The sequence below is a fragment of the Ascaphus truei genome, chromosome 2, assembly GCF_040206685.1.
Source record: "Ascaphus truei isolate aAscTru1 chromosome 2, aAscTru1.hap1, whole genome shotgun sequence".
In the NCBI taxonomy this organism is placed as follows: Eukaryota; Metazoa; Chordata; class Amphibia; order Anura; family Ascaphidae; genus Ascaphus; species Ascaphus truei.
Window position 1 is genome coordinate 9,794,120 of NC_134484.1, and position 16,388 is coordinate 9,810,507.

The following is a 16,388-nucleotide window of genomic DNA, read 5'->3' on the forward strand; positions in this document are numbered from 1 at the left end:
CAAGCTGCAAAGTGAGTAAACACACAGCATCTCCGAGTCAGCACAGACAAGCTGCAAAGTGAGTAAACACACAGCATCTCCGAGTCAGCAGACAAGCTGCAAAGTGAGTAAGCACACACAGTACCTCAGCACAAGCCAAGATACAAGCCCTGCAGATCTACCCCTATGCTACAGCCCCACAGCTAGGGCTACGTTACGGACATCCAGCCAGGACACGGATCAGAGCCACACACACCTGTGAGTAAAGCTCACTGTTAGTGCCGGTTGGTGTCATCTATCAGAGACAGTCGTCCTTCATTAACGCCTACAGACACCTGCAGCATGGCAGAACTCAGTCTCACCAGGCACCACGCCATGCAACTGATTAACACCGCAGACGATGAGTCCATTACACAACCGCAACAGAGTGTAAATCCTAAATGGACACACACTTACACAGTAGACCCATGAAAATTATGAATCTGCCATTGATGAGCACCATGACAATTTATGGAAGGCCGGGGAAAAACACTGGCATTTAAATGGTTCATGTTATAAATATTGTTGATTATGAAAAGCTTAAGCAGGTTACAACTCAATTGAGGTCCAACCAGACACATTACCAAACGCTGTTAGAAACACACCACCTTCTTCACAAGACCGAATACATATCAAAGCCTGCAAGGACGAGACCTGTAGAAAGCAAATTGATCTGGAACGTGCGGCATCACCCCTGACGAAGGACAGCCTTTGAAACGCGTAGGGTTGCCAGAAGTGACGTAGAACGCCGGCTGGATCGGCGATGGATGTCACGGAAATCGAAGTAACGCACATGAACTGGTCTGTCCCTTTGTATTTTACACCTGAATTTATATAAAGCTGGAGCTTTTAAAAGAAGTCCCCTTTGAAATCCTTTATTACTACAAGGAGGTGAAATTACATCAGAAGATACCTTTACATGCCTGGTATAGGCACGTGAATGTAAGTGCATATCTTACCATCTCTATGTGCTTATGACATATTGTCAACGTACTTCACTATATTGTTTTCTCTTTTCTTTCCTTATCACGAGGAGCGCTGAACATTTTGAACATAACGTGCGGCATCATGCAAAGCGCAATCACGGAAGCGGAAAGTCGGAGAAAGGACCACTTGCTGGAGACTGCATGACGGCGTTCTGGCGCATCCAGACATTCAACAAGGTCCGCAAGCTCTGTGCGATCCAACGTATTGAGCGTAAGCGCTTAAACAGAGAAACCTGCTGTGCAGATTTACTGGCAGAACAATGCAGGAAAACATCTGTGTGAAGTGAGCTTTAAAGCTACAGCTCAAGTTCCCGCCCCCCCCCCCCCCCCTTCAATATGTGCATCAATACAATCTACACACTGACGCGGCGCACACCAGACCCTCGCCTCTATCAGGCAAGCCCCGGTGGTGTCTGTTGTCGTGACTCACGCAGCGCCATGGCGCGTCAGCCAGCAGGGAAGACAAGGATGGTGTCTTCCCGTGCGGCGACACGGTCACGTGGTGTGCGGGGAGCCAGTGACAGCGAAGGGGAGAAGGGGGGGGGGGGCGGGGGGAGACAATTGTATCAGAAAAAGTGCTCACAGTGCCACAGCAACTGAGAGTTTAAAAATGTATAGGCAGTTTTGCATGTGAATTACGCTGTAAACTGCCTCCTCTGCCATCTAGTCCAGCATCAAAGCATTTCAACTATTCCAAACAGTCTGCAAGGCTGGAACTACCGTGCTCCCCCCAAAGTTCTGTGAGGAAGATCATGCGACAGAGAAGCCCAATGCTACATCCAATATGACAAAAATACACAGTAAAATACTTATATATTCTCTTGAAAAAGGGTCATTTAGTTTAACCCTTTGGCCAAAGCGTTGTAAGCCCGTCCCTCTCCACTTCCCAAGTGAGTAGGTCCTTTCATTCATATATTTTGTGGGGGCTCAGGGGTTTCCAAAAAGAGCTTGCTGGGGTTCTGTGTTTTGTTAACCCATTCTCAGCTGTTCCAGCTGGTGGAGGTTAGTGGCTCCTCCTTCCCAGGTTTTAAGCCCGCCCCTCCCCACTTCCCTAGTTTGCAGGTTCCTCATTCTGCTGGATATAGACCCACTGTGGTCTTTCTCCCTCCTAATAGAGGTAAATGAGAATTTTAATCCTAATAGAGGTATATTAGTATTTTATCTGGTAGTGTTAGGACTTGCGAACAGGTGTCTGCCTTGACGTGGCTCGCAAGCTTACAACGCTTTGGCCAAAGGGTTAAACTAAATGACCCTATTTCAAGAGAATATATAAGTATTTTACTGTGTATTTCTGTCATGTTGGATGTAGCATTGGGCTTCTCTGTCGTCGGTCCTTTCATTCTACTGGATATAGACCCAATGTGGTCTTTCTCCCTCCTAATAGAGGTAAATGAGAATTTTAATCCTAATAGGAGAAATATTAGTATTTTATCTGGTAGTGTTAGGACTTGCGAACGGGTGTCTGCCTTGTCGTGGCTCGCAAGCTTACAACGCTTTGGCCAAAGGGTTAAACTAAATTACCCTTTTTCAAGAGAATATATAAGTATTTTACTGTGTATTTCTGTCATGTTGGATGTAGCATTGGGCTTCTCTGTCGTTTGTTGTATACATTTGCCACGCTCAATAGCACTCCTTTTTGACACATATACATATATATTTTGTGGGGGCTCAGGGGTTCCCAAAAAGTGCTTGCTGGGGTTTTGTGTGTTTCGTTAACTTATTTTCAGGAAGATCATGTGACCAGGCAGGCACTAGATACAATTGGTTCACTGCTAGAGAGGGCAGGGCTCAAAAAGGTGATGCTGTTTCAGAAGGGGATGTGACTTTGTATATGGTTGCTATCGGAACAAAAATGCTTGTTATATTAGAATACATTAAAAATTGTTTATTTTTTATGTTTTTAAATGCTACAAGTATTTTTTCATAGTACATATCTGATTTATTTAAAACAATAAAAACACATGTGGGATTTTGCTTGAACTGCAGCTTAAAATGCTCTTCTGGATCATTTCCTTTGGGGGCACCAGTAAAATGGACAAAAAAAAAAATCATACCAGGACAAACACAATTTTGAGAGTTTTGCCCCTCAGATTCACAATTATTGTTTTTACTGAGAAAAACGTATCTATGTATACAATTGTTGAAATGGTGTGGTCAAGGGTGGAACTGAATGGTATTTAGGGCCTTTGGGCACTTGAATGTATACTTGATTTGGCGTAGTGTGTTTCTACAGGCCAACATATTCCAGTGCTCTGTACTTGTACATATCTGTGGTCCACACCACATCTTCTCGGTGAGCTGTGACCAGCATTTGGTGCAGTTCTGCTCCTACCCCTAGCAGTTTTTCCTGGTCAAAAGAGTTGTCCAAAAAGGAGGAAGAATAGGTGGGCAAACTCTCATCGTAACAGTCCACGGGGATTGGGTAAACCACTAGCCGAAGATCAGGTAGGAGCACGGAATTCTGCAGAAGCATCTTCAGCCCCATGGAAGATAATGGATTGCAGAAGAGACCAAGGTAACGGAGGCGTGAGCAGCGGCAGAGGGCAGGCAGGAATGAGGAGAGGTGGGTGTCAGTCAACTTGCATTCCATAATGTCCAAGTGGAGCAGGCACCCTGAAGCCTCGGTGATTAGGCGCTGGAAGGGTTGCAGGAGGATCGCAGACAGGTTGTTCCCACTAAGGTCCAATGTTTTTAGAGATGAGACATGGATACTCTGCGAGAGATAGCACAGGTCCACAGGCAGGAGGTAACAGAAGGCCAGTTCCAAGCTCTCCAAGGGCTTCTCCAAACCTCTGCAAGTGAGACCACATACAAACATGGTTAAGACATATCAATGTGCTACAGTTGATGACAATGTCCCGTCAGGACAAAGTATAGTGACAGGTAAACATGGAATTAAAATGAACCTGGGGTTTTAATTATTGTACATACGTATATTCTGCAGATTGTTAACAAGTTTGCTCTACCTTGAGTCGGATTCGGTTTAAAAAAACATCTCCCAAAACAAAGTATTTTTCTACCTTAAATCACCCAAAAGAACCCTATTGGCTGCACTCAGTCCAGTAATATAAAATCTAATAACATAATAGTCCAATGAATGTGTAGCTAACTGGAAATCAGACACAGATGACCTGTAGTAACCGCTCCCATCGCTGGAGGAGGACGGATACCAGTAAAAGCCAAAAATAGTGTCCAAAAATAAGAACATTTTATTGGTGATATAACATCGGCACAAAAACAGTGAAGATGTATACAGTGCTAGGGATAAATTACTTCCCCAATAAAAATGGTAGTAGTATGTTGGGTGTTAATTGTTATATAGATCCACGCATATCTATGTAATGGGTAAATATAGATGCATTTATAGCAATCCCTGGCTCAAGCACTCAATTTATGACCTATTATCAGTACAGGTCATGGAAGGGTAGAATTGTATGGGAAGCGGTTAAGGAACCTACTAATAACCAAGGCGTTGAAGAGGCATACCAATACACTGCAGCAGTGTTAAATAATGTATTGATGCTCCCAATACTGAAGAATGAGAATAGCTGCACACCAGTAAGTGATAAAATAAAGATGCAACTACCGGTGCTCCTGGTCCAGGAATCTCCGTGTAATATCCCAAGGGTAATCAATATATAAATCCCTCATTCAATCCAATGATATTCTTTACTGGCTATATGCTAACGGTGGAGGTTTTTTGTTGCCTTTTTCACCCACCATAACTTAAATGTATATGGTAAACCTACCCAGCCTAGAAATATTGCAAAGCAAGTATAAACCAACCTCACACTGATGAGACCTTATAAGGTTGAAACATGCCTGTGACTGGTTTGACTTGCTTTGCTAGTCCCATGCTGTGTGAGGATAGAGATAGAGATAAGAGGATAGTGATAGAGATAAGAGGATAGCGATAGAGATAAGAGGATAGAGATAAGCAGATAGAGATAAGCGGATAGAGATAAGCAGATAGAGATAAGAGGACAGAGATAGCGATAAGAGGATAGAGATATGAGGACAGAGATAGAGATAAGAGGATAGAGATAAGAGAATAGAGATAAGAGGCTAGAGATAGAGATAAGAGGATAGAGATAAGATAGAGATAAGAGGCTAGAGATAGAGATAAGAGGCTAGATATAGAGATAAGAGGATAGAGATAGAGATGAGGCTAGAGATAAGAGGATAGAGATAGAGATAAGAAAATAGAGATAAGAGGGTAGGGATAGAGATAAGAGGATAGAGATATGAGGATGGAGATAGAGATAAGAGGATAGAGATAGAGATAAGGGGATAGAGATAAGATGATAGAGATGAGAGGATAGAGATAAGCGGATAGAGATAAGAGGATAGAGATAAGAGGATAGAGATAAGAGGATAGAGATAAGAGGATAGAGATAAGAGGATAGAGATAGAGATAAGAAAATAGAGATAAGAGGATAGGGATAGAGATAAGAGGATAAAGATAAGATAGAGATAAGAGGATAGAGATAAGAGGTTAGAGAAAAGAGGATAGAGATAGAGATAAGAGGGTAGAGATAAGAGGATAGAGATAGAGATAAGAAAATAGAGATAAGAGGATAGGGATAGAGATAAGAGGATAGAGATAGAGATAAGATAGAGATAAGAGGATAGAGATAAGAGGTTAGAGAAAAGAGGATAGAGATAGAGATAAGAGGATAGAGATAAGAGGATAGGGATAGAGATAAGAGGATAGGGATAAGAGGATAGAGATAAGAGGCCAGAGATAGAGATGAGGCTAGAGATAAGAGGATAGAGATAGAGATAAGAGGATAGAGATAAGAGGATAGAGATAAGAGAATATAGATAGAGATAAGATAGAGATACGAGGCTAGAGATAGAGATAAGAGGCTAGAGATAGAGATAAGAGGATAGAGATAGAGATAAGAGGATAGAGATAGAGATAGAGATAAGAAAATAGAGATAAGAGGATAGGGATAGAGATAAGAGGATAGAGATATGAGGATGGAGATAGAGATAAGAGGATAGAGATAGAGATAAGAGGATAGAGATAAGAGGATAGAGATAAGAGGATAGAGATAGAGATAAGAGGATAGAGATAGAGATAAGAAAATAGAGATAAGAGGATAGGGATAGAGATAAGAGGATAGAGATATGAGGATGGAGATAGAGATAAGAGGATAGAGATAGAGATAAGAGGATAGAGATAGAGATAAGAGGATAGAGATAAGAGGATAGAGATAAGAGGATAGAGATAGAGATAAGAGGATAGAGATAAGCGGATAGAGATAAGAGGATAGAGATAAGAGGATAGAGATAGAGATAAGAGGATAGCGATAGAGATAAGAAAATAGAGATAAGAGGATAGGGATAGAGATAAGAGGATAGAGATAGAGATAAGATAGAGATAAGAGGATAGAGATAAGAGGTTAGAGAAAAGAGGATAGAGATAGAGATAAGAGGATAGAGATAAGAGGATAGAGATAGAGATAAGAGGATAGAGATAGAGATAAGAGGATAGAGATAAGAAAATAGAAATAAGAGGATAGAGATAAGAGGATAGAGATAGAGATAAGAGGATAGAGATAGAGATAAGAGGATAGAGATAGAGATAAGATAGAGATAAGAGGATGGAGATAGAGATACGAGGATAGAGATAAGAGGTTAGAGAAAAGAGGATAGAGATAGAGGTAAGAGGATAGAGATAGAGATAAGAGGATAGGGATAGAGATAAGAGGTTAGAGAAAAGAGGATAGAGGTAAGAGGATAGAGATAGAGGTAAGAGGATAGAGATAGAGATAAGAGGATAGGGATAAGAGGATAGAGATAAGAGGATAGGGATAGAGATAAGAGGATAGAGATAAGAGGATAGAGATAAGATAGAGATAAGAGGATGGAGATAAGAGGATAGAGATAGAGATAAGAGGATAAAGATAAGAGGTTAGAGATAAGAGGATAGGGATAGAGATAAGAGGATATAGATAGAGATAAGAGGATAGAGATAGAGATAAGAGGATAGAGATAGAGATAAGAGGAAAGAGATAGAGATAAGAGGATAGAGATAAGATAGAGATAAGTGGATAGCGATAGAGATAAGAGGATAGAGATAGAGATAAGAGGATAGCGATAGAGATAAGAGGATAGAGATAAGAGGATAGAGATAGAGATAAGAGGATAGAGATAGAGATAAGAGGATAGCGATAGAGATAAGAGGATAGAGATAGAGACAAGAGGATAGCGATAGAGATAAGAGGATAGACCTGTAGTAAGTAAGTATCGCTATCAATGTGTTGCTTTCTACGTTGTGTTCTTGCAGAACATGTCGTGCTACTGGTGTATCCGCACTATTCCGAATGGAGCCCAGGTGTTCTAGAATCCTGATGTTAAACTGGCGATGTGCCTTCCCCACATATAATTTACCACGGCAGCATACAAACCCAGGTACATAACTCCTGTGACACAGTTGATGAAGTCATTGATTTTATAACTTGTGTGTTTTTTAGGGTCAGCAAACTCCTTCGTGGTTGGAAACACTTTACAGGCTCTACATCGGCCACACGAATAGGAGCCAACTGGCCTTGATCCCAGCCAATAAAGAATATCACTTGTGAGCACATTCACATGTCTTAGACAGGTCTGCCTCTCTGCCTTTCAACATTTATCACCTAGCATACAGTGCTTCCACCGCAAGGGATTCTGGGAAATGACATGCAAATGAGCACACAATGTGTCACCTTTTGCCTGGAATATCCATTCACATGGAGCCCATATAAGCAAATGCATCGCTGTTCACATAGCATGGGACTAGCAAAGCAAGTCAAACCACTCACAAGTGATATCCATAAGAGGATAGAGATAAGAGGATAGTGATAAGAGGATAGAGATAGAGATAAGAGGATAGAGATAGAGATAAGAGGATAGAGATAGAGATAAGAGGATAGCGATAGAGATAAGAGGATAGAGATAAGAGGATAGAGATAAGGGGATAGAGATAAGAGGATAGAGATAGAGATAAGAGGATAGGGATAGAGATAAGAGGATAGAGATAAGAGGATAGAGATAAGAGGATAGAGATAAGAGGATAGAGATAAGAGGATAGGGATAGAGAAAAGAGGATAGAGATAAGAGGATAGAGATAAGAGGATAGAGATAAGAAGATAGAGATCAGATAGAGATAAGAGGATAGATAGAGATAACAGGATAGAGAGATAGATATATATATCCCGACAAACTGGGCAAAATACCAACCCCCCTCCGCCCCCAAAAGTCAGTATCCCCGCCCCCAAAAGTCAGTATCCCCCCAAACCTCCCCCCTCCTCCCCACGACATCTGCGGCGGGTCCGGCGGCGTGAAGCGGCTTTCTCTTTCTTTTTCCCTGCAAAGTCATCTTTTCCCCCTGCAGCTCCAGTTAAAATGGCCACGCGGCGTCAAATGACAACGGGACAGTGACAATGGCAATGGGACTCGGTAACGTCATGACGTCACGCGGCCATTTTAACTGGAGCTGCAGGGGGAAAAGATGACTTTGCAGAAGACGACGGAGAAGACCTGGAGACGCCGCCGCAGGTAAGCGGTCGACAGCAGCCACAATGCAGTTGCCACGGGCGACCGCATTTGTCAAGCCCTGTAGATAGATATATAATGTTTTTATTTTGCCAGTACTTGCAACACAAGATGAATGCTGGGTCGACCAAATGGAAGCTGCAATGCCACCTAGGCTTTCTATTGGCCACCAGAGTGAGGTGCACTCCAGCAGCCAGTGAGGTGCACTCCAGCAGCCAGTGAGCTGCACTCCAGCAGCCAGGTTGTTTCTTTAAAAGAAAAATTCTTGTAAGGGAGGTTAAAATTAAATATATCTTAGGGACCGGGGAATCCACTTAGCTTGGAGTGCAGCGGTTTAGCTCAGAGAGACCCCTTGTTTCAAATAGGGTATCTAGATATATCTATTGGATATCACAAACCCACCAATTCTGTCCCCATGGGGACCTTCTTCAGGTGTCCTAAATGTCAGGCTATCCTGTATTGTATGGATTAAATTAACACCTATTATTTTTTTTTATTCACTTAACGGATGTCCAGTGCTGGTATTATGAACACTTTGGTGATCATGTATAACTTTCTGTGATTAGCTTGCATGGCAACACCCAAGACACTAACATCCTGAGAGCGCGGATATTGTGTGCGCACATATGCACACAGAGCACAAATTGCTACTTTAACATTACTAAACATATTATGCAGACGTGACTCTTTGGGTGTTATTGTACATGAGCTTGGATACCATCTTCACTCAGTCAGTGTGTGTGTGTGTGTGTGAGTCAGTGTCAGTCAGTCATCGTGTGTGTCAGTTAGTCATTGTGTGTGTGTGTGTGTGTGTGTTAGTCAGTGCGCGCGCATGAGTAGAAGAGGAGCATGAAGTGTGTGGAAAGAGGGCAAGTAGTCTCTGTGCATGAGGTGGTGGCGAGGGGTGACTTGGTGCATGGCCAGGCTTTCACAGGCGCCGGTACGGCTGTGAAAGCGATGAGAGGATGAGCAGCCTTTGACTTTGGGCGTGACGCGGCGAACACTCTGCGCATGCGCACGTTAAGATGTACGGGGGTGTGCGTGTGCATGCACATGGTATGCGATTGTGCGCATGCCTATTGTCAGCCGTTAGGGACGCGAGGGTAGTTGTGCGCATGAGCAGTATGTGATTCGCTTGAAGGGCTGTATTGCGAATATGGGGCGGTGACTAATGGGTTCTGCGCATGCGTGCCGCGGCCCACAACCTCTTCTGCGCATGCGTACAGGCATACCCCGCATTAACGTACGCAATGGGTCCGGAGCATGTATGGAAAGCGAAAATGTCGTTAAAGTGAAGCACTACCTTTTTTCCCACTTATCGATGCATGTACTGTACGGCAATCGTCATATACTTGCATAACTGATGTAAATAACGCATTTGTAAAAGGCTCTATTGTCTGCCCGCTTGCGCACAGCTTCGGTGCAGGTAGGGAGCCGGTATAGCTGTTCAGGACGTGCTGACAGGCGCATGCGTGAGCTGCCGTTTGCCAACTGGGCGATATGTCCTTACTCACGAGTGTACTTAAAGTGAGTGTCCTTAAACCGGGGTATGCCTGTAGTGTTAACCTCGGTGCGGCCTGGAATGGTGGGTTTTTTTTGCGCGCGCGCGATGGTCACTCGCCCATGACGTCACCCGCGTAATAAGGTAAGTATTTTTTCCCCATGAAAACTCTGTAGGTGCCAGCAAAGAAGTTTCACTTCAAAAAAAAGACAAAAAGCCCCAGTGCTACATCCAAGAAGACAAGTTTAGTCAAATTCTTTGGCCGATGTATTTTTAAGCCTGTAACCACAACAAGGTATCCCCTTTGTGTGTATGACATTAAGGGTGTAAGAGTAAAAGGAGAGAAAAAGACACAGGGTGGGGGGGAAAGAGACATGACCGGGCAAAGCAGACGGAGCTATAAATTACGTTGTAACGTGCGGTGGGCCCATATTTGTCCTGGGCTCCAAAACCTTTTGTTGGCTGCCCTGGATGCAGGAATAATGACGAAGGGTAAAGAGTCAATTCCGTCGTCTTTAGCAACTCTTACCTGAGCACCTGTCGTAGCCTCCCAGAGAGCCGCGACGATCCCAGGTTCAGCTCCTTCAGAGCGCAGAGTTGTCCTAGCTGAGAGGCAAAGTTCTGCAGCCCTTCCTCCATCACCGGAGACGGCCGCCTCACGTCGATGTTACTGTACGGCAGCTTGAGGCTCTGCAGGCTGGTGAACTTGGCCATGTGCGGGAGAAGGACGTTCAGGCCGGGGAGTCCCAGGTTATTGAACCTCAGGTCTATCTGACGGATTCCGGCAGGGCTGAGAAGTTCGAGAAGCCCCGCGGTGCTGCGGAGGGAGAGCTCCTCCGCCCGGAGGTCCCTGCACTGCAGACGCAGGGGGCCGTGCGCGCTCACGTGGAGCGCCTCCCGCAGGACACCATAGGATGTACTGTTCACAAAGAGGTCCACGCGCACCTCCACGTACACAGGGCTGCAAGGTGCGGGCGGGGTCAGCACGGCGACGCCAGATCCTTTCCTGCGCTTGGACACCCGCATCACTTCGTCGCAGTGTCGCCTGGATATGTCAATGCAGGCTTTGGCCAGGGTCACTGTGCGGGACCAGAGACTCATGGTGTCGGGGTCTGGCTCCAAGTCATCGTCCTGCAGGCCGGTCATATCCAGAAGCCGCAGCTGCTGCTTCCTGCAGAGAGTAGAATAACCCCTTCAATAAAACAAAAAAGGATGGGTTCGGTGACGCACTCTCTCACTTAAATCGCCATTGAGAGTAGTTTATCGTCTATACCCAGAATAAAGCAGCATTTCAGTCCAGTATTAGCCCATCAGGTATATACTTGCCATGAATAATTGCTATATTGTTGTTATGAAGGAGCACTGGCTCCTTATAGGTTAATAATACATTTGATATACAGTATTTGAAAGTTTCAATCCCCAACTCCCTTCAATCCTCCGAGCTCAACAAGTTGATCTCAATCTTTTCTGATACGTTTAGGAGCGTGGGCCATTTTATTAGCCCTGCTTTGCACCATTTCTACTTTCTTTACATTCTCCAGAACGGGACACAGTGTTTGGTGCTCAACTCCAGTCCTCAAAACCCTCCACCCCCCGCCCCCCCACCAGGTCAGGTTTTCAGGATATCCCTGCTTCAGCACAGGTGGCTCCGTTGAAGACTGAGCTTCTGATTGAGCCACCTGTACTGAAGCAGGGATATCCTGAATCACTGAATGAAAGAATAATGCTTCATATTGAATGAGTGAAAAGTTCTTTCTTAGCAAGTAACTGCTGATAACTTAATCTACAAAGGAATTGTATCCTGTAAGCGAAGTGCTGCACATTCGCAGTGCTACTTTCCTAGCCTGTTGTAATATCTAAACCAGCGGTGCGCAAACTGGGGGTCGCGGGCGGTTGCAGAGGTCCCGCGCTCTCCCCCCAGGCATTTAAACTAATTGCCGGGGGACCGTGCGAGGCCTCTGCAACCTCTACTTCCGAGGTTCAGTTGGCTCCAGGGTGCGTTACCATGGCAACGTGGCATCACATGACACAGCGGGGTCATGTGACGTCACGGTTGCCACGTTTCGTGACGTCACACGACCTGACGCCGTGTGAGGTGGGGGGGCGCGCAGCAAGGAAAGGAGGCACGGGGGGGGGGGGGGGCAGCAAAAATAGTTTGCGCGCCCCTGATCTAAACCTCCATACCGGTCTGATAACATCATATGGAAGCCATGGCTACACAAATGGGACAGGTCACATATAAGCAAGTCATAGACAACTGGCAATCTATGAGATGCGATCACAAAGCCCTGCTGTGCTATGAGCAGTGAAACTATGTCACACAATGGGCCTGGCGCGTCGCACATGGTAGCGAACACCAATTTGTGAATGACCCCGGGAGCTGAAAACGTAAGGAAGACCGAGGCTCAAAATGACTATAAAGTTAAGGACCTAAGGAAGAGACTTAGGCCAATTGTATTCAATCCTTTAAAGGATTGCCGAATACCTTAAAAAGAAGAAAGGTTTGTGACCGTAGGAGCCCTCTAAATCTGTAGTAGCACGGTTTGCTTAAACTTTGCACACACGTAAAAATACTGTTGCTGTGGAAGGGTATATGTATTATTAAAAAAATAATCAACAATCATTTCTGCAGGATTTAAAATATGATTATTGTAGGACATTAAATAAACTTTTTTTTTTTTTTATTACATTAAAAAAAAAAATGTATTACCAAATAATTTTCAGGGAACCCCTGAAAATCTTCCACAGAACACAGACTGAAAATCATTGATGAAGGCTAATATTGGTTTGGGGGAATAAAGAACACAGCTTTGCCAGCAACAGCATACACAGCCAAAACATACAGTATTACTGCCGCTTTCTTCCACCAACACACAGAACTAGGACTTCATTTATATGCCTGGTGTAGTTCGTATGCATTACCGGGCATGACTTCCTCCGTCCTCCTTGGTCAGAGCTTCACTTAGGTAGGCCATGACTCCCAGTATCACTGTCTGCACGCACAGCTTGCTGGGCTTCTCCTTGAGCAGGGAAGGGTTGCAGTGCCGGTCACGGTGCAGCAGCTTCTGGAAGCTGAGGACGAAGAACGGCCACTGCTGGACCAGGTCCTGGAGCACCAGGGTCTTCTTGCCGAGGAAGGCCGCCTTGAACAAAACTGGATACAGTTCTTTGGGGATAAACTCCAGGGCCCGCTGAATGGAGGCATGATCAGAAACAACCTTCTGAGCGCAAACAAATACTAGTGACAACATCACTGTAAAAAAGTCCAAATCACAGATATCCAGGGGTCACAACCTGAGGACAGCAAGAGAAATAGAATATTAGTATAAACCAACGAGTCGACTATTCCTTCCTACAGCCTTAAAGACAGTGATATTTAATATAGCTGTTGCCTGGTACATACATTTGTATTTTTATGGTTTAAAAAAAAGCCAATTCAATTATTTGATTTTTTTCAATGTCTGTTTGTCACAGGAGACCAGGGATTTACACCTTTATACCGGGATCATATCACTGAGCAAAACCAAGAAGTAAAACAAATTGTGAGTTATTCCTTTGAAACAGACGTACATACAGTGGATTACAATATACAGGAGAAAACACACTTACTGGGGGTCTGGGCTACAAAACTAAACTTTCCTAGTTTAAATAGCACAGAAAACAAAGTCTTTAGGTTGACCGGGAGTTACCCGCAAAAGTCCTGGAACTCAATTCGGCGTGAGTTACCAGACGCCACCGTTGTATCTCATCCGGAGATGCTGAAATCCCTTGACCGGGAGAAAGTACCAAACGTCCTGGTACTCTTTTTGGCTTGTAGTTCCAGCTGCGACCGCTACGTTCTCTTTTCAGAACTTGGCCCCGAAAAGTGGGACTTAGAAAATTTCTTGTCTTGAAATTTCTGAAGCCGGCTCACGTCTATTTCTCCGAGAGCATCTTTTGGTGAGTTCGAATTTGCCGCTGCTGTTTTGGTGGTTAGAATCTGGAGTCCGGATTGGCTGCTGGGTTTCTTATAGTATTTAAGTCCCATTCATGAAATACTCCAGCCAATCCGAGCGTGGGAGAATTTCTACCAGCAAATCAGCGATCGGCCAGTCTCCTGAAGCCGGGCAAGGATGGATTCGAAATCTGACAGGGGCATGCGCCAACTTGGCACCTCTGCCAACTGCGAGTCAGAAGCCACTCGTGGAGTTAGGCGCCTCAAGGTCTGGGCTGGGCAAATGGTCGGCCGATGGCTTCCATTCAACCCAGGACGAGGTTACTCAAGTCCAACTCCACCGCCAAAATGGCTTTCACACCTTGGCAATCTCTGTGGCTTTAAAGTCCGGGGCCCGAGCAGAGTTAGTGGCAACAACTTGGTAGCCAGCTGGTCTCTCGGAAACATGGACTTGGAAATCCCAAGATCGTATACAGTGCATAAACATTTACCATTAAACACAAAGATAAAATACAAATATTTCACAATTTCTTCTAAGTCCCTCGTTTACTAGGTTTGACTGAAAAGACGCACACGTGCAGTTTCAGCGCTCCTAGACCTTCCTATAAGAAAATGTTTTAAAAGTTGAACAAAATAACGCTTAGGTTCAATCTCAGAGTTAGTTTTCTAAACACATAGGAGTTTGGACATAGACATGAAATCAGGGCCCTTTAGATCTAAACTGTACTATCTCACTTCATGTGGCATTTAGGCATCTATTCCAGTGTTTCCCAACTCCAGTCCTCTGGGAACTCCAACAGGTCAGGTCTTAAAAATATCCCTGCTCCAGCACGGGTGGCTCAGTCAAAATGACTGAGTCAAAATGACTGACCCGCTGATTGACCCACCTGTGCTGGAGCAGGGATATCCTTAAGACCTGATGGGGTTCCCTGAGGACTGGAGTTGGGAAACACTGATCTATTAATTGAACTGCAAGACTATCGGGAATTATCGGTCATATCAGTTCTGAAAAACCATTATGTGCGTGTAGTTTTCTTAACTCATTGACACTGATCTAGAATAGGTAAAACAGTGTCACCATAAGGGAGAAATTATTACTCTACTCATGTCTCCCCTCAACAATAACTAAACAAAGATCCCTCCCTTTATACTATAACCCTGGCAAATCCTATTTTACTTGCTGCAAGACATAGCCATACACATTCCCATAGGCAAAGTAGGCATCATGTGGTCCTTAATTCTAAAGAAATGTATGGGATTTTAGTTGTTAATTCCCATCTCGCACCTTAATCTGACCAAATTCCCTCATTTGCATCCTAAATCGGCATATCAAATTTAATCACTAGCTAAACATCCCTTCTGTACTTGCGAATAAACGCCTACACATTGCTAATGATTTAATAAACAAATGGCTGCCAGGGGCACTCAATAGTAAGGCATGTCCATATGAAATGGGTAACGTATCAGTTGTGCAGCCAGGAGAGTTTGAAGCACAACCCCTGAAGATGTTGACTTGTACTTGTTCGGCACAATGAGTATCTAGATTGTAAGATCTTTGGGGTAGGGACCTCCTTCACATTGTTGCAGTTTCTCTCAACATACATGTGCTCTTTTGCCATACAATGTTATTGTCCTCCCACCCACGTTGTACTGCGCTGCAGAATGTTGGTGCCATACAAATAAAAAGGATTATCAGATTGATTCGTTGGCTATATCGTACCACCTGAGCAGGAAATAAGAGGGCTCAAAATAGTGCAGTTCAGTTCTGGAATAATACCATCATTCAGATAATATTAAAGAAAAATCACCAAATTCTTATGAATATGTGTATCTGGATAAACCACCTCAAATTCTACAGTCCATACTACAACTATGAGTGAGATTGCCTGACAATAAATGGGTGAAACGGTCATCGAGTATCACTAATCCTGAGACTGCTTTTCAATGGCTTACATTGAGACTTGCTCCCACTGAGTGACACATCCCATAGCAGTGAAACTGCCTTTCCATGACTAACACTTATAGTAACAAGGCTGCACTTATAGTGCCGGCGACAGCGATGTCACGTCAAAACAAATGCATTGTCGCCAGCGCTTATAGTGGACGCGACGACAACGGCGCGACGGAGCTACCAACATTCTTGTAGTCATTAGAATTTGATTTTTGGAGAGACGGTCTCCACATGTGACTGGGTATAAGCAAATCAGGGAGCTTCTCCATCCCTCTGCCTTCCCCCTTGCTGACATCATGTCCTTGTAGCCAGTGACATCTCGAAAATATGGAATTACAACTTTCGCAATGGCGATGGGTGACATCATCGGCAGTATAAGCGCAGCCTAACACTTATAGGAACAAGGCTGCCTGACAGTCAGTGACACATCCTAAAGCCCTAAGACTGCCTCTCTGT

At 44.3% G+C, this 16,388-nt stretch overlaps 2 protein-coding genes across 6 annotated transcripts in view; one reads left to right on the plus strand and one right to left on the minus strand.

Annotated features, from left to right (window-relative positions):
• LOC142488078 (uncharacterized) overlaps positions 1–16,388 on the plus strand; it is a 908,622-nt gene that overhangs the window by 720,586 nt on the left and 171,648 nt on the right. The gene's annotated exons all lie outside the window — the stretch shown is intronic.
• LRRC14 (leucine rich repeat containing 14) overlaps positions 2,875–16,388 on the minus strand; it is a 28,905-nt gene continuing 15,391 nt past the window's right edge. For 4 of the 5 annotated variants that reach the window (XM_075581288.1, XM_075581279.1, XM_075581297.1 and 1 more), the window contains exons 2-4: positions 12,970–13,341; positions 10,577–11,239; positions 2,875–3,796 (exon numbers count right to left, since the gene is read on the minus strand). In XM_075581288.1, the coding sequence (XP_075437403.1) occupies positions 3,232–3,796; positions 10,577–11,239; positions 12,970–13,298 (1,557 nt within the window). In that variant the 5' untranslated portion in view covers positions 13,299–13,341 and the 3' untranslated portion in view covers positions 2,875–3,231. The remainder of the gene's footprint in view (positions 3,797–10,576; positions 11,240–12,969; positions 13,342–16,388) is intronic. The other variant, XM_075581303.1, reaches the window with a different exon arrangement.